Source organism: Dipodomys spectabilis, unplaced genomic scaffold (genome assembly GCF_019054845.1).
Source record: "Dipodomys spectabilis isolate Male_0828 unplaced genomic scaffold, ASM1905484v1 ptg000145l, whole genome shotgun sequence".
Taxonomy (NCBI): domain Eukaryota; kingdom Metazoa; phylum Chordata; class Mammalia; order Rodentia; family Heteromyidae; genus Dipodomys; species Dipodomys spectabilis.
Genome location: NW_024870822.1, coordinates 6,482,788 through 6,508,261, shown reverse-complemented (window position 1 = coordinate 6,508,261; position 25,474 = coordinate 6,482,788). Strand labels below are relative to the sequence as shown.

The window sequence follows — 25,474 nt, the reverse complement described above, 5'->3', positions numbered from 1 at the left end:
GGCCTGGTTTACTTCACTTAATATAATTTTTTCCAAGTCTTTTCATTTCCTAACAAATGGGGCAATGTCATTCTTTCTGATGGAGGCATAGAATTCCATTGTGAATATATATCACATTTTCTTGATCCATTCATCTACTGAGGGGCATCTGGGTTGGTTCCATATCTTAGCTATGGTAAATAATGCTGCAATAAACATAGTTGTGCTGGTAGCTTTAGTATGGTCTTGTTTGTGATCATTCAGGTAAATGCCCAAAAGTGGGATTGCTGGGTCATAAGGGAGCTCTATGTGGAGTCTTTTGAGGAACTTCCATACTGCTTTCCAAAGTGGTTGAACAAGTTTACACTCCCACCAACAATGCAGTAGGGTTCCCTTCTGTCCACATCCCGTCCAGCATCTGTTGTTATTAGAGTCCTTGATTATAGCCATTCTAACTGGGGTGAGGTGCTATCTCAATGTTGTTTTGATTTGCATTTCTTTTAATTTATTTTTATTTTTTGTGAACACACTGTACAGAGGGGTTACAATTACATGGGCAGGTTAATGGGTACATTTCTTATCAAGCATTGCAGCCTCCTCCTTTGTTTACACTTCACATCCCTTCCCAGCCTCCCCCCCCAACCCCCCCACCCCAATCCTCCCCGCTTTCCCCCCCCCCACCAAGATTGTAACGCTCGTTTTCGACATGACAACTTGTACTTCTCCTTGTTGCAACAGGTCCACCTGTATCCTTAAACGACTTGTTTGTCCCCATCTCCTCTACAAGTTATACTGACATCAAATATAGTGAAAGCAGGGGTTATACTGTGGGGGAGGGACATACAAAGCAACAAAGAGATAATCTTATAAAAGCATTAGAAACACATGCATGAAAGAAAAAAACATTAAAATACATATCTAAGGGTTCATTTTCCTAACATCACATTATCTGACCTTTTCCGCTTGACTTATACATATACTAGATATTGCAAATAAGGGACCTATGGGACCTATGTTTCTTTGGACCTGGCTTACTTCACTTAATATAATTTTTTCCAAGTCTTTCCATTTCCTAACAAATGGGGCAATGTCATTCTTTCTGATGGAGGCATAGAATTCCATTGTGTATAAATACCACATTTTCTTGATCCATTCATCTACTGAGGGGCATCTGGGTTGGTTCCATATCTTAGCTATGGTAAATAATTGATTTGCATTTCTTTTATGGCTAGGGAGGTTGAGCATTTCTTCATGTGTCTATTGGCCATTCTTATTTCCTCTTCAGAGAAGTTTCTCTTTAAGTCTTTAGCCCACTTATTTATTGGGCAGTTGTTTGAGGATTTGTTGTTGGGGGATTTAATTTTTTGAGTTCCAAGTATATTTTAGATATGAGACGCTTGTCCGTTGTATGGCCAGTGAAGATCTTCTCCCAAATCCGTGGGTTTTCTATTGATCTTGCTAGCTATGTCCTTTGCCATGCAGAAGCTCTGCAGCTTCATGCAATCCCATTTGTCCAACCTTTCTTTGATTTGTTGTGTTTCTGGGTCTCTATTCAGAAAATGTCGGCCTGTGGCACTCGTTATTTTTGCTGTAGGGTCTTGCTCTTGCCCAGGCATGTGCCTGGACTGCTTCCTTCCTATCCTTCACTTCCTACCATAGCTGAAAACGGCTGGTTCAGACCACCATGCCCAACTTCCTCTGCTGAGATGGAGTCTTGTAGACTTTTCTGCCCCAGTGGCCTAGAACCACAACGTTCCCATTCTCAGCCTCCTTTGTAACTAGGTGATAGGCATGTGCCACTGCACTCAGCTATAGTTGAGATTGGGGGAAGGGTTCTTGAACTTTTTACTCAATTTGGTCTTGATCCACAATCCTCCCAATCTCCACCTCCTGAGTAGCTAGAATTATAGATATGAGCCACCAGTGCCTAGGCACTTTGTTGTTTTAATGTACTTATTTTTGAGAAGATAATATGTTCAGACATGATTCAAAATCAAAGCTGCTCTTCTATCCAAATCTCTAGCCAGTTATTCTTCTTCCCAAACCCAACTATCATTACTACAAACTTAACAATGGCTTGACAGACAGTGGCTCAACTTACGGCCCTTCAACTTTACAATGTCATGAGAGCAATACACATTCAATAAAAACTGAATGGAAGTCCATCTTGTATTCTTTTTCTGGGCTAGCAATATACAGCACAATTCTGGGAAACAGCAATGACATTCACGCCCATTCATCCAAGCTATGGTGAAAGCAAACTCTGCAGCACAATGTTCCTAATATTTTTGAATATTGTGATTTGTGTTCTTCCCATCACTTTATATCCACAAAAATCCCCATCTGTGTGTGCCCATGAGATAGTTGGAATTTTATCATTGTAAGATAAATTTTGAGTTAGATTATTTTTGCCTAGCTCTGGGCTGTAGGCATTATTAGCATATTTAAGGTAGACCAGCTCTCCTAAAATGGTTTCCAAGGTTAGGTAGATTAAATGCATTTTTAATTTTCAAAATTTTCAATTATCAATGGGCTTTTCAGGATATAATTCCATCATAAATCAAGAAGTATCTATAGTTTCCTATTGTTTTCTTTCAGACTTTTTAAGCTCAATTTATTTTGTGATAATTCTCTGTATGTATGTTCATTACCTTTGTTACTTTGTTTATTTCTTTTAACAGGTTTTCATTAACAATAATCAAGATATTTTCTCCTCCAGTCTATGTCTATTTTCATACAGAGTATGAGCTTCTCCAACTGGTCATTTCCCCTCCAATGTCATAGTTGACAGATCTCACTAACAGGATTAAGATTTTGGAGGGACAGGAACTGACAAGAATGAGAAGATGCTATTTTTATGCAAATAGCCTTCAAAACATGAGGAGGTGAAAAACAAATAGAAAACACCATGTAGCTGCCACCAAGCTGAAGTTCTAAGAGGGTCTGAATCTTGACGGGCTGGCTTTGTCCTGATTCCAGTGCCAGCTGGCTTGGATTTCGGACAGCAGTCTCTGAAGCTTCAGGGTTTGACTGCCCCAGAGTAATACTTGCCTGAAATGAATGCTTGACTGTGTTTGGAATAGGAGAGAGATGCTGAAGGTTGGTGGCTAGGAGAAAAGGAAAGGAAGGAGTTGTGCACAGCTGGGGAGCCCTCAAGGAGTCTTCCTAATACCCCCCAAAAAGAAATATGTACATTTCCAACATACCTCATCTATTTGTTGTTTTCCTTCCTAAATCCAACTAAAGATAGGGGACTTCTTGTTTCTTTGTTACCGCAGCTGTTATTGTTTACAAAGACTCAAAATTGAGTCCTGATTTTGTCCTGATTTCAGTTTACTTTGTGCTTAATGAGGACTCATTTCTAAAATGAGGTGCTTTGCCTGAAAAAAACTCTAACATCTCTTCTACCTTTATCCTTCTATGAGTCAAAGAGGGGGTTTCTTTCATGTATCGAATTACAAGCCTGCTTGAAGGGCATAACATTCTTTAGATTTGCCATATTTACCACAGAATAATAAACTATGTATACATTTATTAACTGGGGATGAGGTCTCTTTGTATAGCCCAGTGGCCTTGAACTTTAACCCTTTTGTCTCAGCCTCCAAAATGCTGGGTTTATGAGTGTGCACCATTACTTTCATTTTTTTTTTTGGTTGGCCCTGGGGCTTGTACTCTGGGCTTAGGCGCTGTCCCTCAGCTCTTCAGCCCAAGACTAGAGCGCTACCACTTGAGCCACAGCCCCACTTCCTATTTTCTGAGTGGTTTATTGGAGATAAGAGTCTCATGGACTTTCCTGCCTAGGTTGGCTTTGAACCGCAATCCTCAGATCTCAGTCTCCTGAGTAGCTAGGATTACAGGCATGAACCACTGGCACTCAGCCCTCAAATAATTTTTTTAAAAATCTATCAAAAAAAAAAGAAGATTCAATATGTACATGTATGGAGAGCGAAGACATCATTTCATGTCTTCTTGTGTTTACTGTTGAGTTGATAACTCCCAAACAAACTACATTATAAAAACCATATTAGTTCAGAGTGTAGGAAAGTCTTCAGTTCCCTGAAATTTGGAATAAAATAATTCTACCAAAAAAATGTATCACAGAGGTGAAGCTACTACAGTGGACAGTTGATAAATGTGAAGATGTCTAACACCCAGTTGCCCTGATTCACAGCACCCTGATTTTGGAAGGAAGAAGCATCTACATCATCTGGGTGGATAAATCCTATTTTTGCTTCTCCAATCTACAAGGGCAGAAAGAAAACCTTAAGGTCCTTCTGCCACAGTCCACTCACAAATGAATACATTCATAGATGGACACAAGAACCAAAGAAAAAATGAGGATTCATTGTTGGACAATAGTCTTGCTTAAGCAAGACTATTGAATAATTCTACTGTTAAGATCTGTTCTTTTCTTACCTTAAATCTTACAAATAGCCCCATATTCTTCCAATAAACTCCCTGTCTGTTAGTGATTTGTTGCATAGCAATCTGCTTCACAGCATACTGGCTAAAGATAACAATTATTTGTTCACCCATCTATGGGTTGGCAAGTTGGGTAGAGTTCAGCTGGGATAGTTGGTGTGTCAGCTCCCAGTGGTTAGCAGGATTCACTTAAGCATCTGCAATCAAAAGACAGATGGCCTTACTCTCCTGTTGGGAACTGACTGAAATGTCAGCTGGAAAACCCTGGTCCTCCATGTGGCCTGTCAACCTTCAGTAAGATGAGGCGGCTCCTTTACATAATGGAGAAAGGTCCTAAGAAGATGTTGCAGAACCTGCCACCTTGGTTCTACCACATTCTATTGTTTAGAGACCGTTTTAAAGTCATCCCAGAGTCAAGGGATAGGAGAATAGACTCTTGTCTCTTAGCAGAAGAATTGGCCAAGAAATTTTGCCCACAAACATGGATATTGGAAGCAATGATTCACTGAAGAACTTCAATAGCCATCTTCATCAGCCATGTTGAACCTGATTTCTACTGCTCACAACATGAGAATATCTAATCCACAACCAGTGTGATGCAACATGAAGCACATTAGGTTGTTGAGATCTCCAAATATAGAACATTCTGTTTCACACTATTGGGATTCATTGGAAAGAATGTGGGTGTCGAGGGTATAGGGTTATTAGAAGCAAAGATTGTAGAGTGAACCTACCTGGGTTCAAGTCCTGCTAGTTACTTAGCTGTGAAATACTGAATTTACTCTCTGTGATTTTCATTTGCCAGATCAACAAGAATAGAGAATAATAGGCGCCCTGAGTTGCACATTGTGAAATTAAATAGTGTAACTCGACATAACCTCTGTACAGTATTTTCACAATAAAAAAGAAAGAAAAAAAAAGAAATAGTGTAACTCTGAACAACAGGCATTCTTCATTTTCCCCTGCAGGGAAAGACCAGGCAAGCAGATACATCAAAACTATCTGAATAATTAGTAGGAAATGGTCATCATTCCATAACCTTTAAAAAAATTGTCAAAACATTTAAGACTCTACTGGTTTTAAATATATAGAAAAATGAAAAAGTAATAACATTTGTTTACTGAATTTATTTAATTTGAATGAATTTATTTGAATGAATTACTTGATTTAGTTATAAAATTTCATCTAGTCTGAATTGTCTTTTGTCATTATAGAATTTGCAATATGGAACAAGCATCTTTTTTCTATTCCTTGGCACCCTGTCAGACTCTTTCTCTAACTTTGGATCAACTTCAACTCTTTCACTAACTTCAGATCAACTTTCAACATTTTATGCCTTTGCTGTCTTTTTTTCCCTCCTTTTCTAATATTAATCATACACAAGGATTCCACTGTGTTACTTCCATACACATATAGTGTACTTAGATCAAATTCTCCCTCTCAAATACTCTTTTCTTCTACTCTCACTATCCCCGCCTGCTTTTTAATCTAGGGGACAACAAAGGGAAGAGTGGAATTTTATAAGGAAGAAATTGAGATGAGAGTAACCACAGAGGTCCCTTTCTGTGAAGGACGGGAGAAAGGACTGAGGTCAACCAAACAGAAGCAAAGATGACAGAGAATCTTGCTGTTATTTTGATGATCACAGAAGTGCTATGGCTTTACCATAACCTGCATGATCAAGCAGAATTAGAATCTGCAACCTAAGTGAAAATAAGACACATTTCAACTCTATCAAAGGAAAAAAACCTTCTGAGAATGAGAAATACCCCAATTTGAAATGTATTCATTTGTAAAGTAATGTTACTTTACACGGTGGTGAATTTTTTACAGTAGGGACTAACAATGAAAGTCAAGGCCTAGTCTGAAACTCAGAATAGGAAATGCTGTTGTATGTTGACATCTTAGAGAAACTGAAGTGTTTTTGATTCTTGGGTGACAATCAGTGGAAGAGGCAGAGGTAGTTCCGTATTGGATGGGAGACTAGTCCTAAGCCTTATTCTTTTTTCTTTTTTCTTTTTTCTTTTTTTTTTTGCCTCACTCATTTCTAATGTTCTATGAGCATTGTCTTTTCTCCTTATGCATGAAACCACTGTTAAGTGGTCATTACAATATTCCAAATGCTGAAAAAAATGCTTTTCCATAAAAATAATCATGTTCATATAGTCACACAACACTTTCAACTATAATGGAAGAAACTCAGAATAACTTGAAGGAATTCAATGGATACAATGAATCTTACTTTAAGCCTGGATGCCCAGGCAATATGGTCAGAAATCTTTCTGCATCTCTTGGCTCAATTTTCTCTGAGTTGTGTTTAGTGCCAGGGCCTTGTGTGTGGTAGGGAAGTGCTTTCTAAGTGAACTACACCCCTGACTCCCACCTTCAGTTTTAGATAGACTCTCACCATGTGTCCTCATGGAGCCAAGATTGCCTCTGCCATCGCTTTTCTCTCCAAAGTCTCATAACTATCCTCCAACACAAGCTCCCTGTGGATCAACCACTGTGAACTTCCAGTGGTTGGGTCACATGAACTGAGAATGGGACAAGAGGAACTTCCATAAGGAAAAAGAGGGCTTCTCAGACCAGAAATTAAGAGACAATGGGAAAACAAAAATAGCAAATGCCCATTACAAAGCCACTAATGAATGTGGGCTTTTTTTTATGATAACATTAATGGAATTCTAGGCCTATTCTAAATTTCAAATACTATGTATCCTAAACTCCAGGAGAAAAATGGAATACATTTGATTCTAGGCCTTAATCTAAAATTCTAAAGCATGTAACAACATATTTGTCTTTTCATCAATTCATTTTTTTTTTCCTTAAAAGGTCTCTGTTCACAGACAAAGCAATAACAAATGATGGAAACAGGATAGAAATGTTTATCACAGTGGATGAAGGCCCAGGAAATTAAGAAAAATTCTTCATTAAGGGCCAAAAAAAAAGCCTTTCTGTATATTTAATATTTAGGTGACATATTTCTATTTCAGGAGAAGTAAACATTACAGCCATGAATAGCAAACAGAAACACAGACTCCATTTATTTGTAAAATAAACTCATTTTCTTTTCATATCAATGCAAAAAATGACCCAATGCCATATGTTCCATTTGCCATGATTCTAAGACAGCAAAGCTATACAATTTCTACATCATTAACTTGTCTTCCTATTTTTCCATGTCTCACAGTTTTGCTAGGTAAGCGTTCGTTCATTCACTTTGATAATACTACCCTTGATACATTCGGTATTTCGTTTGCTCAATTACTCCATGCCAAACTCAAGCGCCCAGCAGGTGGGGGAAGGGGAAGGGAAATACTCACCACACAGTTTCTCTAAATGAGCAAAAAGTCGACTATACCTCCAATGGTTTGAATCAAAAGGGAGTTTTATCCTGTGCTAGTCTTAAGTTTGACAAATAGCCATCCATCCCCCCTCATTTTCCATCACCGGAGCTAGACAGAATGCCACTGTGTTTGTCATAGCTCAACGGTACAGCAGGACAGCAGGGCAGCTCTGTAAGTAGTGGGTGGCAAGACAGGGAAGAGGAAAATGTACCTTCAGTCATAGAAGAGTCACCAAAGGGCCTGAGAGGTGAAGGGGCAATCATGGAACTTTGGGTTTCCCATGTAAAACTAGATCAGTAAAATTCTGCAAAGCAATATGAAAAAATCAGCCCTAGGAAAAAAAAATGTAATTCAGAGGAATGAATTCAGAGCAACAATACACAAGAGAGAAAGCCTGAGGCGAAAGCTGTTCCATATCCCTCCCTGTGTTTTCTATTACTCTTAGAGATTTGGGGCCTGCTTCAATCTCTTTAAATGGTTGCATGGGAATGAGGAAACTATGGGGAGAAAACGGTACTCAACTTCTGAAACAAGCTGTAACATTCACAGAGCAGAGTCTCATCCATGTGATTTACACTACCAAGTGCCCACTGATGCTTACATAAGAACTTGAACTAGAACTGTTACATAATCTGAAGACACAAAGAAAGAAAATGCATAAATATGTTAATAGGGAGTGGAAATAAATAGTAACGTGAGATGTAAAGGAATGCAGTGACTCATGACAAGTGCACAATCACAGTCTGTTTTACTACTTTTTTATAGATAAACTCGGGAGTTGACAAGTGGACACATATAATAATAGGAGAAGACCAACATGCTTTATCGAGCATGAATAAAATGATATAGCCAGCCTGGAGGACCTTAGCCATACCTTCCCATATCTTTCATGAGGTAGACACTATCAATAGCCCTCATTTTACAGAGAAGGAAAGCAGATCTCAGAGAAGTTTGTAAAATATTCAAAGCCATATAGCTAGCAAAAGCAGAGACGGGATTTCAACTTGGCAGTATGATTCTCAATTCTGTTTTTAGCTACCAAAGTTCTTTTTCTTAAGCACTGATAGTCTAAGTATATTACTAAAGATGATAAAGCCTTATGTACTAAAGGCACCTGGTATCATCTAAGGAAACAAAACCAAACCACTAACTACCTGAGTTATTACAGATAATGGATACTGGATAATGGATAATGGGGTGAAGGAAGGTAAGATTTTTTTGTTTCTTACCTTAGTTTTCTCACGCTCAAACTGACAAGATACACATTCAAAATAGACCGTCTAAACTAGATTTCATGAGAACTATCAAGCTAGGATTTACTAAACTAAAACAAAACCCACTTTTCAGTGAGATCACTGAATTAAGTCTAAATCAAAACACACTAAGTCAATACATCTGGAGATCACCTAAATTATCTTCACTACATACTGTAGTCTCTCTTGGACATACTGTTCTGAGTCACACATAGCAAATCTCTTTTATTGCCTCTTCGAAAGCTATCAGGGAAGAGTATGGAAACAGATGTGCAATTATACATTCATTCCTGAGTCTCTGGTAAGCCAAAGATCCAAAAAACTTAGCATTTTAATTTTGTAATTCAAAGAAGACTCATTCCTATAAAAAGTAATTTTCCTCTATTTCAATATCCACTAAACTTTACATTCTAACTCCATATCTGGTTGATACTTCAGTGAAACAACAAAAAGGATTATATTTTCAAATATGCCCACTGAAGCAAAAAAGGAAGAAAATATATAAGCAAGTAAAATATAAAATAGTAGAGAAAAAGTAGCTAAATAAGCAATATCTACTCCTAAAGGAAACACAGACTGATACTTAAAAGCAAATCCAAAAACTTCAGAGAATAAGTTATCAGGAACTTACAACTTTGCTGATAACATTCAAAGAGATGTCAAGAAACATTGCATTGTATATAGCCCAGAACAACATGTCCAAGAGAAATAACATGCAGAGTCACAAATTATGTGAAAAGGTTGTCTAACTGATACAATGGAGAATCAAACAGACAACTAAACTGGTGGCTTCTCCACAACATTATACAATGATGTATGCAATACATCATTACCTGCATCCTGTGGTAGTGAGTTTTTTTTATTTCTGTGGCAATATACCTGATAGAAATCACTTAAAGGAGGATGTATTTATTTTAGCTCATGATTTCTGTCCAATGAACAACTGGTTCCATTGTTCTGGCCCCATTGTCCTAGATCACAGTGAGACAGAACATCATGATGAGGAGCATTTTACCTCCTGGTGGCCAAGAAGCCAAGCAAGAAGGAGAAGGAAGGGTCTAGGAAACCAAAATAGTCAATCCCCCAGGGGCCTACCTCCTCCAATGAGGCGCCACCTCCTAACAGCTTGTTCTACCATGAACTCATCCATGGATTTTCTCAATGATAAAGTCAGAGCCCTCATGATCCAATTGCCTCTCAATAGCGCCACCAGCTGGGGATCAATTGTTCCACACACGAACCTTTTGGAGGGATATTTCATATTCAAACCAGAATACACCCCAAAGTGTATGAGTCTAAATAAGAAAATACTTTGTTGAGATAATCAATGAAAGTTGGAATATTATTTAGATAATATAAAATTCCAAGAAATTGCTGCTAGTTTTGTTAGGTTTCATAATGGTACTGTAATGTTAAAAAATATATCTGTATTTTCTAGAAATGCATCACAAAGCATGTTAGAGGGAAACTACATGAGCACTAGGACTTACTTTTTTAAAATACCTCAATCATAATAACAGCCATAAACAACATACATGCATACAAGAGAGCAGGTTCTGCGGGTATCTAATCAACAGCTTCTGGTTTTGCTTCAACACTTAACTAGATATATGACTTAATGTGGGTTATTTAACTTTGTAAGACTTCCACTTTCTATATTCCTTATCTCATCATGGCACCAGTCACAGCTAGTATCTTGAGGTATTTTGAGGATCAAATGAGATTAGCTTCGTAACTAAGTACTTTCATTTGTTTACTTATTTATTCATTCATTCATTTATATCAGTATTGGAGCTTGAACTCAACATCTAACACTCTCACTCAGCTTTATTGCTCATAGCTGGGGCTCTACCACTTGATCCACACCTCCACTTCTGGCTTTTTGCTAATTATTTTGGAGATAAGAGTCTCTAAAATTTGTCTACTCCACTGGCTTTGAACCTTGATTCTCAGATCTCAGCCTCCTGAGTAGCTTGGATTAAAAGTGTGAGCCTGGCATATTTTAGTTGTAATTATAATTAGTAACAGGCATGCTTTTCACTCAGGATTCCAAATCTTAATCACTGAAGCAATTCTTCTAAATCTCTTCTCTTTCCCTCTCACCAGTTTTTAGTTCCTTTCCATTTCCTCCCTTCCTAGCCCTTCTTCAGGATCTGTTTTCATTATTAACAATAAACCAATATTTCATTGATCAAAAAGACTATTTAAGCCAGGTGCTAGTGGCTCACAGAGGATCACAGTTCAAAGTTAGCCAGGGCAGAAACTCTTATCTCCAGTTAACCACCATAAAACCAGAAGTGGAACTGTAGCTCAAGCCCAAGAGCCAACACACACACACACACACACACACACACACACACACACACACACACACACACACACACACACACACACACACATTATTTAATGAAACAGAATCACAGATCAGCCTATGCAATGGAAGAAGTGGAGGAAGGTGAGAATGAGCCCATTGGGATGTTAGGGCATAATAACATTGACATACGTCTAGCAGCAGTCAGATACAAGGATGCCCTTCATCTACCAAATTAGAGGCTGAAAGCAACCCCCAGACTATTCCTCTCCTCCTCTGGAAAGCCTGAAGGAAAGCAAGAAAGAGGCTTTTTCAGAGTAGCAAATCCATATTAACATAAGCATTCAACACTATGTAAATGAGGGGAGAATCTATAAGATTCCTGCAAACTGAAAGACAAGGATGCAGGGGTAAAGAGACTGGAACAAGGCTGAGATTTAGATAATAAACAAGCCATCTTCCTCTGAGAAACATGTTCCAGCTCCCCGTGTGAGAGCAAGTGGACAGAGAGGCACACTTGGATACGTGGGTTCCTAATTGGTTCCATTTTATTCCATAGTAAAATGGGTTAATAATGCATCCATATTGTGACAACACTTTCTAGCAAATGTCCTAATTAGGAACTCTAACTAGCTTTCTATGATTTCAAAACTGTCCAGATCTGGGTAGACCCCAAAGACCATCTGGAACTTGGACTTATGCCCAGGCAGCAATGAATTGTCCTTCATTAGACCTCTGTACCCCACCTCGTTCAGCAAGAGAAAGGTTGATGGAGAGCTACACATCGGGTACACTAGAACACAGAGAAAGCAGCAATCCCTGCTCAGTCATTTGCTTTTACAATTTTATCTTCCTGCACATTGGCCATATTCATAAAATTTGAAAGAAGATTATTATTTTTTCTGGTGCTTTGGCTATTTAAAATCAACGGGGATGTGCATTTATTCAACTATGCATTGATGTCTGCATACATATGCAGAATGCTCATACAAGAAAGAGCAAGGAAGTACTGCCATTCTTTATTTTATCTTTAAACTATTTTCATTTGAAAGGGAAGAAGCTTTTTCAAAAATCAAGAATAACTTCAAAATCCAGAGGGAGAAATTGCCAATAAAGTAAAAGCACTCACACTGATTTATCATTGTGTTTCCGCATCCACTGCTTGCTTCAGTAGCTTGTCACTTGTGCATGTGGGGGGGGGGGGGGGAGGTCATCAGGATCTCATGTGGCACATTAAAATAAAATTTTAAAAAACATGAATTTTAAAATTCAATCATCAAGCTCCCCCAAGTGGATATTGTTGAAACTACATCAAAACTATAGCCACTGTATTCAAGACCCAAAGCCTCAAAGGTGCTTTAGATGGGCAGCCGTGACCCACCTTCTCTATCATATTGTACATAATTTAATAAGATCTGCATCTGGGGAAAAGAATTCTAGAAATGCTAAAATGGGATCTGTGAAAACACTCCCCTGGCTTCTTGGAAACTTGACTGAGACTAGAAACTGCCTGTGGCTATCCAAATCTTACATGGACTAAAAGGACCCAGGGATGCAGTGATTTAGAGCTACTTGGGGCTGGGGGTGAAGGGGGAGTGGGGGATTTCTGAAAACACTCCCTAGTCCATTTAATTGTGTTCCTTATTGGCTATCTGAGTTGATTATACTGAATTACTTGGCACCCCTGTTAAGCCTGTCACTTGGATTCTGGAACAAATTAAGTTTGTTGAAGGCTTTGCTCTTTCTCTCTATTAAAATATTCATATCTACTCTAACAACCTGATAAAAAAAAAACTGGCTAAAAGCCTTGCTAGTATCCCCAACAGGGAGTGCCATTTTTAATGAACCCACAAGCATCATAAATAAGAAATAGCTGATCTTAATAAAGAATTAATAAAGCAGCTCAGGCCTCAGAGAGGCGTCCAATGGGACTACACGCATTGCCTTGGGGACCCTTTCAGCAAAGAAGCCTCTCAGAGCCTGAAGACCCCAAACCCAAACAACACTGGCTCGATGAGCTTCCTGAATAAGTTCACTGAAACAGCTAAAATCTAGCAGGTCTTGTTGAAGGCAAATGGTTAAAGAAGTGAGGAGTGCCTTTCAGAGCTATTCAAAAAGCAAGGGTTGCTGGACACTGATGGCTCATACCCAGCTACTCAGAATCCTAGCTATTCAGAGGGCTGAGATTTCAAAATCAACCCAGGCAGGAAAGTTTGTGAGACTCTTATCTCCAACTAACCACCAAAAACCCAGAAGTGGAGCTCTGGCTCAAGTGGTAGAACATCAGCCATGAGCAAAGAAGGTGAGGTAGAGCACTTAGGCCCTGAGTTCAAGTCCCGGTACACTATCTCTCTGTGTATCTCTGCGTCTCTTTGTCTCTGTCTCTGTTTCTGTCTCTTTCATACACACACACACACACACACACACACACAGCAGCAGCAGCAAGCACATCTATAGCACTTACTAAGTGCTTTGCATTATCCTTCCAAGAACCTTACCCAGTGAGTAGAATTGTTTTCTGGCGGTAAACAAAGTCAAGTAGCATTTGTCTGAGCAGCCTCAGGTCTGAAGCTAATAACTTAAAAAGGTCTGAACCCAAACCAAGTCAGGTCCTAAACCTGAGCCCTAACCATGAAAGCTATAGCAACAACATTTCAAAATCTTCAATCTTTTCTTCCCATTATTTTGGGAGGGACAAAAGTTAGGGCATAAAGTCAGCAGTCATGGCATTTGTTTGCTCCTAAGGTCCAGTGAACTGTGGTAGAGCCACCATTTCTTGTCAGACCCTGGCTGTGGTCCTGGCTTCTTTACCAGAAGACCAGAGGAGGCTGCACTCCACCATCCCACCAGAGTGCTGCACCTAGAATCATAAACTCCAGAACCGAAACTAACTGCATCCTCACCACAGCCTCTGGAATCAACACAGAGCTATGGCCCTGGTCCTCTCATCTGTGTGATATCAGTCCATTCATCTTATCTTTCTAAGCCTGCAACATAGCCATTTAATAGGGATTACATCATTGTTCCAAGAAGGATGGAAGGCCTCTGGTAACACCAACTTCATTGAACAGTAGTCAGAATGGAATAGAACTGAATTAGCTGTTTGTAAGAACAATACTTGTTCAGAAACTCCATAAGCATAGTGTCTGGCTCCCTGTGGGCTGACAGCTGGCCCACACATGCTGGACACCTCATAGACCCATCCTTTACTCAACTGGTCTTCTTGCTACACCTTCCCAAGGGAAGGGAACACCTTTCCACTCTCCTTGGCTTCCCACTGCCCTTCTGTGTCCTCTCTCTGCACAGCTCTGAATGCTTTCCTGGTCTTGTTCCTGGGATGGAGGTAGAAGATATAGCGGGGAGCCAGAACAGAAAATGAAAGCAATCTTAGCTTCTCTCTTACTCTAATAGCACGTTTACAGGGAAAGACCATGTAGTAGTGATTCTCTCTGCAGAAGTGCATCCAACTTGACTCGAAACCTCCCTGCCCAAGTGGTAGGTAGGAGCAGCAGGACAGAGGGAGACCTGACCAGAGGTGGGCCAGTGGGTGGCTTCTAATGGAAACAGAAGCAACCTCAGAGGGAAAGCCTTACCAGCTTCTTGTTGTGTTTCATTCGTTGTGGGGGGGTTTTCAATACTATTTGCTAAAATAGCAGCATTCTAGACTCCATAGCCAGACTGGGCAAGTGACTCACCTCCTATGAAACTTCAGGCCCATTCTAGAAGGAACCTGAAGGTCAGAAGACCAGAATCTATGATGAGGAAGCAGCGTCCTCCCATAAACCACAGTAACCCATCAAACAATGCTGAAGGCTTTGGACTTGTGTAGAAGCCCTCTGAGGGAGATGAGTATCCATAACCTTGGACCTAAGCCTCATGTATATCTTTAACGACACAAAAGGTGGCTGTGTGGCCTCGCCATAGCTTCTGCTCCCTCTGCAAGGACATAATCACTCACTTTCCAGGCTGCTGCTGCTGTCTTGATGGCACAGCAAGGAGCTTGACTCAAAGCTCGACTGAAATGGAATGTTGGATTGGGGATTTTCACAGACTGTCAGACGTGATCACCCTGCCCATTTTCTCCTGGCTGTTCCCATCAGCAACTCCTGTCCCTGACTGTACCCCCAAACTGGAAAACCAGATGCGCCCCAGCGCATTTAAGTCAGTAACCAGGTGGCCAGTAGTATCTGGATTAATAAATGTAAGGGCACTTCACTAGCATGTTTATGTGGAAATGAATCTCAAAGACATTATTAGGGTAAGACTGATGTCATCAAGCAGTAGAAAATGCAGCATTTCAATTTAAAGATCAATATCTGTGTGCCATTTCAATCTATAATTCCCTACAAGAACTGGGCCAAACCTGCTAACTTCTCTGATTCTGTCACAGCCTGGTATCATGGAAGGAACAACTGGGACTTCTGTTTGGTTCCAGCTGGGCTCATTATTTACTTATTTATTTATAAAGATGGGTAGACTGTGATGTTTACTCAGAAACACATTTATTGAACATTTATCTAGAGCTATGGTAAGGTTGTTGTTTTGTTTTGTTTTATTGGTACTGGTACTAGGGACTTAATTCAAGGCTTCAAGTTCTTGTTTGGCTTTTTCATGTAAGGCTGGTGCTCTACCACTTGAGCCACATTTCCACTTCCAGCTTTTTTTGCTGGTTACTTGGAGATAAGCGTGTCACAGACTTTTCTCAAGCTGGCTTTGAACTGTGATCCTCATCTCTCAGCCTCCTAAGTACTCAGGATTACAGACATAAGTCACCAGTGCCCCGCTCTTTGTTAAGTTCTTTAAATTTAGTACTCTCTCAAATCTTTCAAAGAAGGTATATTATTACTCCATTTACAGTGGGGGACAAGCAGTATAGAGACATGAGATCATTTGCATATGGTCCCCACACCCAGAAAACAACAGAACTAAATTTTCAACTTGAACAGTCCAAGAAATCTACCAGATAGAAAGTTTCCCTTTATTTTCAACTCCTTAAATGATTAGGATCAAATGCAAAGTTTAAAATGAGGAATGATGAGGATCCCTTCTTTATATTTGGGTATTTGGGATAGGAAGGTAGCTCTTTTTTAAACTGCAGTTTAAAAAAAAACAACAATCATTGTAAGACTTTTCTCAAGTCTCCTTATCTTCTCTCCATATGTATCAAACACCTTTCCACAAAGCCTGAGCTCATCTCTGGCGACTGACTCAGTCTTGTCCCAATGTTACATTTTCATAGAGTTGGACATGCCTTATCCAGATCTGCTAGATGGAGAGGAACAGACTGCTTGTGTCTAAAATAATCAGAAAGAACAAGCAGCTTGCTTCTAGAAGGATACCTTACAGGGTCTGTGCAAATTAGCTACAAAGTGAAGAAAACATTTTTTTTTGCAAGAAGAAGCAATATCTTCCACTGAATTATATCTCCTGAGATTCATGAGTCCTCATGAGAAAAACTCAAAGAGAGGGTCCCACTGTCACCAGTGTGTCAGTCTACATCAGAGGGAATCTTCCACTCCGCCCCACATTACAGGTGTCATTCTAGTCACCAGATTCACAAAGACTCCCTCAAGGAAAAAGTCCCAAAGTCAACTGTGCTGTTAGAGATCTACAAGCTCATTCCTTTAATCAAGCCAAGCTTGCCTCAAAGCTTCTTTCCCACAATTCTCTTGCTCTCTGAGCTAGCATAATGGCTTGACTCCTAGGAGTGAACAGTGGCCTCCTGGAGCCCATAGGCAAGGCCTCTGAGCATCCTCATGAACAAGCCATACACTCCAATCTCTCACCTCTTCCTTACTCCACACATGTGGGTCTGGCCATACAGCTATCTATATTGGTCACTGCTGTATCATCATAGTGTCTGGCACAAGTAGATATCCTATGACCATTTGCTGCATCAGCAAATACTTGCACTACCCTAAATGAACCATGTGCTTTTGCACCTCTGGGTCTTGAATCAAGCTATTCTCTCTGATCAAATTGTCTTTCCCATTTCCCTTCCTCACCTTTCACAAGGATCAGCAAATCATCTTTGACCTTCTCCCTAAACTACATTAAAGGCCTAACTTTTTCAAAGGATCCTGAGCATGACTGAAAAGAAAGAACACTTGGTTTGCTTTAACAAATTTATATTCCAAATGAGTATTGACCTTTTTAAAGAAGTCACTCTGTTCAACTTAAGAGATCAGTTGGGTTTATGGCTCGTAACTTGAATTATTTAGCTTTCTAATCACTGTAACAGAATACTTAACATAAAAAACTTAAGTAGAGAGCTGGGAATGTAGCTTAGTGGTAGAGTGCTTGTTTAGCATGCATGAAGCCCTGGGTTCAATTCCTCAGTACACAGAAAAAGCCAGAAGTGGCACTGTGGCTCAAGTGGTAGAGCACTATCCTTGAGCACAGAGAGGCCCAGGGACAGAGCCCAGGCCCTGAGTTCAAGGCCCAGGACCAGCAAAACACAAAAACAAAAACTTAAATGGAAGAAGGGTTTCTTTTGCTGCCCTCCCCCTCTCTCCCACACACCCCAATGTTCCAGAGGCTTCAGTTTCTCATAGCACATAGTAAAGAGTGAAGTTCACATGGCAGATAGGCAAGAGAAAGAAGCAGGAAGGAGCCAGGACAAGACATAGCCCCCAGTTCCTTGAGGGCCCACCTTCCACAATTCCATCCCCTCCCAATAGTCCATTCAATTTTAATCTATTAGTAGATTAAACTATTGGGTCAGTGTCTTATGATCTGATGGTCTCTGGAAATGTTCTCATAGGCACATCCAGCGCTAAGTTTTACTAATTTCCTAGGGGGTTCTCAAAGCAATCCAGTTGCTAGTCAAGGTCAACCAGCACGGAAAATTGTGTTAGGGTGCTCAGAAATGTGTAAACATTTCCAAGAATATCATATTACTAACATAGTAAGTATCCCTTTCTCTATTTCCCAAAATTCTGACAAAATCCTAAGTCAAGGCTAAAAGATACCTTGCAGATCATTTCAACCTCTCCTTTTACAGGGGTTGTGTAGAAACAGATCTCGAACAGGTGAGGGTATCCCAGAGCCCAGTTAAAAGTTGGTGGCAGATATCTTTTGAAATGGCAGCTTATTTGTATACCCACTGAAGACTTTAAGGCATTTATGTCAAGCAGAGAAATATCCAGTCATTCCTCCCTAGGCCTACTTTGACTTGCATTCCATGTTTTGCTTTGGTTTCACTTTCATAGACTATACCCCCTGTTTTCACTATATTCGATGTTGGTATAATTTGGGGAGAGGAAGGAAAAAAACAAATTGTTTAAATAGAGATACAGATCTACCATTGCAACAATGAGATGTACAAGACACTATGACAAAAAATGAACTTTACAATTTAGGCAGGGGATGTAGCTGAGGAGGTGGGAGGGAAGGGATGGTAGGGGGAAAACAAAGGAGGAGGCAACAATGTTGGGTAAGAAATGTACTCATTACCTTGCTCATGTAACTGCAACCCCTTTGTACAGTATTTTCACAATAAAAAACTCAATTAAAAAATAATATAATGCTCTGGGGCCGGGAAGGTGGCTCAGTGGTAGAGCGCTTGCCTTGCATGCCTGAGGCCCTAGGTTTGATTTCTCAGCACCACATAAGCAAAAAGAAAAAAGCCGGAAGTGGTGTTGTGGCTCAAGTGGTAGAGCACTAGCCTTGAGCTGAAGAGCTGAGGGACAGCACCCAGGCTCAGAGTTCAGGCCCCACGACCGGACCCCAAAAAAAAAAAAAAAATAATAATAATGCTGAAAGTGGAAAGAAAAGGTAGCATGTTTTAAGAGTTCCAATTTTTTTATTAGATATATTATGTCCAGACATAGGGAACAAAGGCTAATCTCAAGTTTCTAAGGGAGAATTAACTATTCTTCAGTCCAACATTCTTAAACCATCGTGTTTTTTTATTTTTGTATAGCATTATCTCCATTTTCACTATCCTTTACTTGTTTCTTTTCTTAAACTCCCCTTTAAAAACATGACTACCTAGTTTAACCTCCACCTATCAAAAATATAAATTAATAATCCAATAAACCATAGGTTATATATATTATGACATTGTTTCCTAATGATTTTTTAAACAGTTTATGTACCACTTAAAATCCCTCTGCATATGACTATAATGTATGGTTTTACCTTAAAGTGTAGTTGATTTTCTCCAAAGCAAATGATTTACTGGTATTCTCCTTAGTTTCTGTTCAGTCCCCTGCATATACCTATTTTATCTGAAGTAATAGTATCACATACAGATCAGCTGATCTTCACACTAATAACCTTTCTTATCAGTTACTAGATCACTATGTCTTCTACACATTTGATCTGTGACTTTGTTTGAAATAAGCCTTTCCCTTAATGTTCTCCACTGACGATTAATAAATTATGAACAAACAGCAAAAATAATTACCCTTTCACCTACAAAAACACTGGTGACTACATCTTAACGGTCTACCAGTGACATACAGCTTTACCCAGCATAATGGATGCAAATGTGTAACAGGATATGGTTAAGTTATTTTCACACAAGCTGTCACTTGTCACACAAATTACATGGGCTTCTATTAGCTGCGTAATTCACAGATTTTTTTTTTTTAACCCTACTCATAATGCCTCATTCCTGGATTTGCTGGAGAAGGAAGATCAGCCCATAAAACTCCCAAATAATAAAGGCTTTAAGGAAGTACTTTCTTATAGAGAAGAAAATTCTGCTGTGAAGGGTTAAATAATGTTGGGTCAAAGTTATCCAAAGATGAAAAAAAAATCTTCAGAGTAAGATGCGAAGTGGGGGGGGCTTCGGGGGTGCATGAGATCATGTGAGAAACCCAAGTCTGGATACCTTATCTGAGCAGGAACATGGCAGGCTGGCTGAGTAGTTTCTGGGTCTGCTAGCCAGGGCAAGGTGAGGTTGGTGGGGTAGTGCTGGCGCCACAGCAAGGCCATGTTGAGGTCGACTGCTTTCCATCATCCATCTAGACTGGCTAATTCAAAGCCTTTTGTGGACATTCCAAAGGAGCAGTGACTGGGGAGCCTATAAAGCAGAGGCTCTGGAGCCTGAGACTGGAACCTGGACATAGGGCTCTGTTGCCATTATAAGAAAGTGGTAGATGCTTTAGCACGCTTCCTGGTTTTATTCACAGCTCTACTGTCTTAGAGTTGAGACATTTTGCTTCTCCTTCTTATGATAACACCCAGTATTGAATCAGCACTGCTCACGGCAGTCTCATTGCGCGAACACATGTAAGAAGAATCAGAGGAAGTTGGATCCGGAAGGAGCTTTAGCTAACATGGTAAAGAAAACTTTGGACCTATGTCAGGAGCAATGAGTATTTTCCCCCTATTGACAAAGAGACCCTGAGCAAGTAAGTTCTAGCTCTCTCTGGGCTTCAATCTTCTTATAGGTAGGACAGGAGACATGAAAAATGATAAGCTGATATCCATACTAATGATGACTCTGAGCCAGCTAAACTATCTCAGGTACTATGTTGAATAGGATTCTGAGCCAATGTCAATTACCTCAATCGATTAGCAAACCACAGCCATGGGAGTTAGGGCAGGCATATCCTTTATTTGTTATCTTTAGACTAAAGCATCTCTAGATCTCCTTGCTCAAATTACTTGAATTCATGATTCTCAAAGGTAGTTTCTTCATAAATTAAAAAGAGTAGGAGAGTATGGGATCATTTTGGAACCTTATAGACTTCATTTCTGAGTTTGAGCATGTGGTTTTTATCAAGTAGTTTAATCTCTATAAGTTTCAATATACCTTAGCTATAAAATAAAAACACAAATATTTAACCTGCATAGCAGTGTGGTGTGTGGTTGTTTTCTTTTTCTACAGTGCTGGGGGATCAAACCCATGGTCTCAGACACTCTAAACAAAGTGCTCTACTGCTTAGCTATGTCCCTAACCTTTAAGAATTAAAGAATAAATATGTAAATCATCAAGTGTTGTAACTGGCATACTGCTAATATTCAACTAAGCAGAAGCTCTGATTACTCTATTAACCACAAACTGATTTAGTTACAACTTATGATTTATAACTCACACATATGGATACAATGAAAAAAATTACCACATTTTTTTCTTAAAGAATAAACCTGAGCTGAGCGTTGGCTTCTCACACCTGTAATCCTAGTTGCTTAGGAAGCTGAGAATGAGGATCACAGTTCAAGGCCAGCCCAGGCAGGAAAATCTATGAGTTTCTTATCTCCAATTAAGCACACACACACACACACACACACACACAAAACAAATAAAGTCAGAAGTGGAGCTATGGCTTAAGTGGTAGAATGCTAACTTTGAGAAAAAAAAGTACAGGGACAGCACCTAGACAAAGTTCAGGCCCAGGACTGGCACAAAAACGAGAGGGGGGAGGGAGAGAAGAAGAAAAAGGAAGAGGAGCAGGAGGAAACTTGAGCTCCATCTCAGAGAAATGATGTTTAAATTTTAATTATGGAAAATTACAGAAAATGTGCAAATTATGATATAATGAAGTATTATAGAGCTATCACCGTTTCAAGTTCATGTACTTATAACTACTCTCTTGTTTTACTTATATCTTTGCCCATTTACTGATCTTCCAACCAACCTGCTCTTTTTAAGCAAATTCTGGAATTTTATTTCATTTCATCATTTTAGTATCTATCTCTAAACAACAGATATTCTTAATTGTTGTAGTTATAAAGATATTTGTTTTTAATCAGATGGAATGGCAACTGCAATCAAACTTTAAAAAAACATTTCCTTGTATTAGTTCAAGAAAGTCACTAACAAGTGTATTATTTAAAAAAATAATAACTCTAAGGGGCTGGCTGAGGAGGCCACGTGGGAACTGTGGTATGCATGATTTATTATAGCTACACAAAGTGAGTTATTCCATTCTTTCAGATATTTATGACACTGTTAAAACACTGAATACATCAACATCAAAATTAATCATGAATAATATTTAATTAGTGCTTGACAAGGATCAATTTGGCAACTCTTTTTGTTCTCTCTCCTTCCCCCAAATAGAAAAATAGTCATAAACTAAAGTGTTTTATTTTTTCCATCTGCTTCTGGTAAAGCGCATCCCTGAACTGCTAACTTACTTGAGATCTTCTGAACTTTCATATACCCAGGTAATTAGACTCAGATGCCGTCCGGACTGTGATTATAAATCAAGTGTGTGTAAGTGTGTGTAAGCAAAGAACAGATTGCTCACACCATGAGGGGTGTTGCTGTTTCTCACAGATCTGCCCGTGGAAAGGATGAACTTCCAGGCCATGGAGTCCCTTCTCACACCTCTCCCGCCACCAGAAAGCACCATTACAAGCTTAGTTCTTTATTTACAAAAGAAACAAGTCCCTTCAGACCCTCAAGAAAAAAAACTTCTGCCCAGAGATCTGCTAGGTAAAACTGTGGGACTAAGACTCATAGAAAACCTACAAGCAATAGGATCTTTTCACCCAGCTCATGAACATCCATAGCACTGGATGTGAAGAAGAATTTTGTGATGGGTGAAGAATTTTGGTATCCCTGTATGCCACAAACCCATGGCAGCATTTTGTTCTACAAGGAAAGATGAAGGGAACTCTCTATTTGTTGTCTTGTAACCATATATGTGTTGCTTTGATTTTAACCAAACAGCAATATTTGTTTCAGTTCATTAATTATTTTCCACTGAAAGCCAGGGGTTACACGGATTATGATATCTAAAAAGAAGTGTTAAATAGATGGGGCTTTTTAAAGAGGGAGGGCATCCCATTAACAGATTTCTGTTTCTTTCTTTGGTTTATTGGTTAGTTAGTTGGCTGGCTGCTTGTTGGCTGGTTGGTTGGTTTGTTGATCGGTTGGTTGGTTGGTTAGTTGGTTGGTTTTTGAGACAGGGCCTCACTGTATAGCCCTGATGAGTCTCAAATTTTCAATCCTCTTCTTAATCTTTCTAAGTATTGTCTCATTTTTGTTATGTCTGACCCATGTCAAGTAAAACTAGAGTTACAGAGCCTCTTAGAGATCATCTTCTTGGAAAGCCTAAACAACAGACTATACATTGAATTTGCTGAAGAAATCCACATGCCAAGTCTAGAACATCTTGTATCTAAGCCTCACAACAACCCTAAGGTAGGGTTCAAGTGTTTACATGAGGTTTCTAGAACCTCTGAATTCACGAGTTGTGGGGCCTAACCCTGGCCTATGAAACCCCACAGACCAAGTTTGCATGACACAAGCTGATCCTTATAATGGACCTTCCATCTTCATGATTATAACAGTCACTGATCACTATGTGCTAGATACCTTATATGTATCATCTGAATCCTCACTCTATATTGCCCATCCTAAAGATAAAAAAAGAAAAGAGTATAAACAAGGCTCAAAAGGCTAAGTAACTTGCTCACCATCACACAAGGAAGTCCTCTAACTGCAGAGACATCTTTCATAGTCATTCTGCTATATACATTCATCGGCAAATTGGACCTCACCCTCACCATTTCACAAGGGGATGGTACCGGAAATTCTGAGGGGAGGTCCCAAAATTCATCAGTTCTGCTGATTGCTTGGATAGGTGCCAGATGAGATTTGTACCATATAAGGACACAAATTCTAAAATTCTAAGCCTTCTAACAGAGAATGGGGTCAGCACACTGAGAAGTCATTTGGACACAATGGATACAAACTACAGTTGAGTGGTTTTTCACAAGGAAAGGTACCATGGGAACTAGCCAGAGCTTATCATGAAAAACTAAGCTCCTAGAAGATAATATTGAAGGGAAACCCCTATCTGCTTTTACCCTCCCTGTACTCAGTGCTGAATTTTCCTCCCTCGTGATTTGGGAGACAAGGTCAGGAGATCTGGTTTCTGCTTCGCTGCTTTTTCCACATGCAACATGATAGCTTCTGGAAACAAAGCAATGATTATGAGATCATTAAACTATGTGCTCCTTAATTAAAGGAGGGTCCTATCTGGAGGGGAAGGGAAAGTAGGCTTGTCAGTGGCTAAAGAAAGAGCCAGTGGGAATCGATTCACCAGCGTCTCTGTCTTCCCAGGCCTTTTCCAGGCTCTGCCTCTACTTCATACTCTCTGACTGGGCCCAATTCTGCTCCAAACCCACATCAAACTGGATAGGCTCACTTAAAACTTACATGTGACATTTTTCCAAACTGGCCTCAAGAAGGGACAAGTTAGTACATTAAGACAATAATTGCCTGCTTTGGTGGCAAAAAGAGAAAGAAAACAAAGAACAAAAGTTTAAACTGCCAAAATAAATAAATTGGCATTGTTGTAAAACAGTATTGCACAGCTAGAATACAAATATTATTCATGTTAAGGAAAGGGTTGACCTACCATGTGATTTATAGGTACTTCAAATACAGCACAGGAAGTAAATGGGAAAAATTAGGATACAAGGTCACCCACTAGACAGGAGTCAACTTGAGGGTAAAGTTAAAAAACTTGAGGAAGGGAGCACACAGTTCAACCTACCCTAGTAAATTCTGATCTGTCCTCACTTTGAAGAAATGGGAAAAGTCAAATATTAAGGTGACTATGCTACTAAAGGCAAGACCATCACAACATACTGAAGACATTTTCTTCCAAAATAGAATTCTTGCTATACAGCCAGATGCCAGTGTCAAAGAGACAGTTCATAAAGAAAGGAGGAGGTTCAACTGAAGCTATCAATCCCTATTATCAGTCAGTCATGGGAATCGCTAGCAGTTACCAGTCAAAGGGCTTTAGAGGTACCACCCTGGACAAGAACCTGGAGTCCAAATGCATTTATTATTAGGGATGTATTTGCTTTTAATTTAAATAGTCTGGATTGATTTGAACAGTACCTACATTTCTCAATAAGCAGGAAGAGTCTCTGGAAGCAGAATGGAGTACTCCACTGTGGGGCTCTGGGGCTCAGCTTTCTCATATCCTCCTGCTCTCTGACCCTGCTTTTAAAGTTCTTCTCTCCTCCCCACCCCTTGATAAGGTAAATATTTCCCAAAGAACCACTAGAGGGCAGAGATTTTTTTGAGGTTTGTACAATGAATAATTGCTAAATCAACCCAGCTTTCTGGCCATTGTCCAGAGTATCACCAAACTTCTAGAAAGCCTGTGACTGTGTTCCTTATGCAAAAATCCACATAAAACAAAGCCAACAAGTCTCTGTCCTCTGCATGGGAGGAGTCA

The 25,474-nt window shown here is 39.6% G+C and overlaps 1 protein-coding gene across 2 annotated transcripts in view; it reads right to left on the bottom strand.

Annotated features, from left to right (window-relative positions):
* The window catches only part of LOC122117774, a 148,088-nt gene that overhangs the window by 105,385 nt on the left and 17,229 nt on the right, over nucleotides 1–25,474 (bottom strand). The window contains exons 1-3 of one of the 2 annotated variants that reach the window (XM_042691599.1): nucleotides 12,444–12,507; nucleotides 11,574–11,578; nucleotides 6,233–6,240 (exon numbers count right to left, since the gene is read on the bottom strand). The exons of the other annotated variant lie outside the window; for it this stretch is intronic. Of the exons in view, the coding sequence (XP_042547533.1) occupies nucleotides 6,233–6,240; nucleotides 11,574–11,578; nucleotides 12,444–12,454 (24 nt within the window). The 5' untranslated portion in view covers nucleotides 12,455–12,507. Of the gene's footprint in view, nucleotides 1–6,232; nucleotides 6,241–11,573; nucleotides 11,579–12,443; nucleotides 12,508–25,474 lie in introns of those variants that run through there. 2 annotated transcript variants of the gene reach the window in all.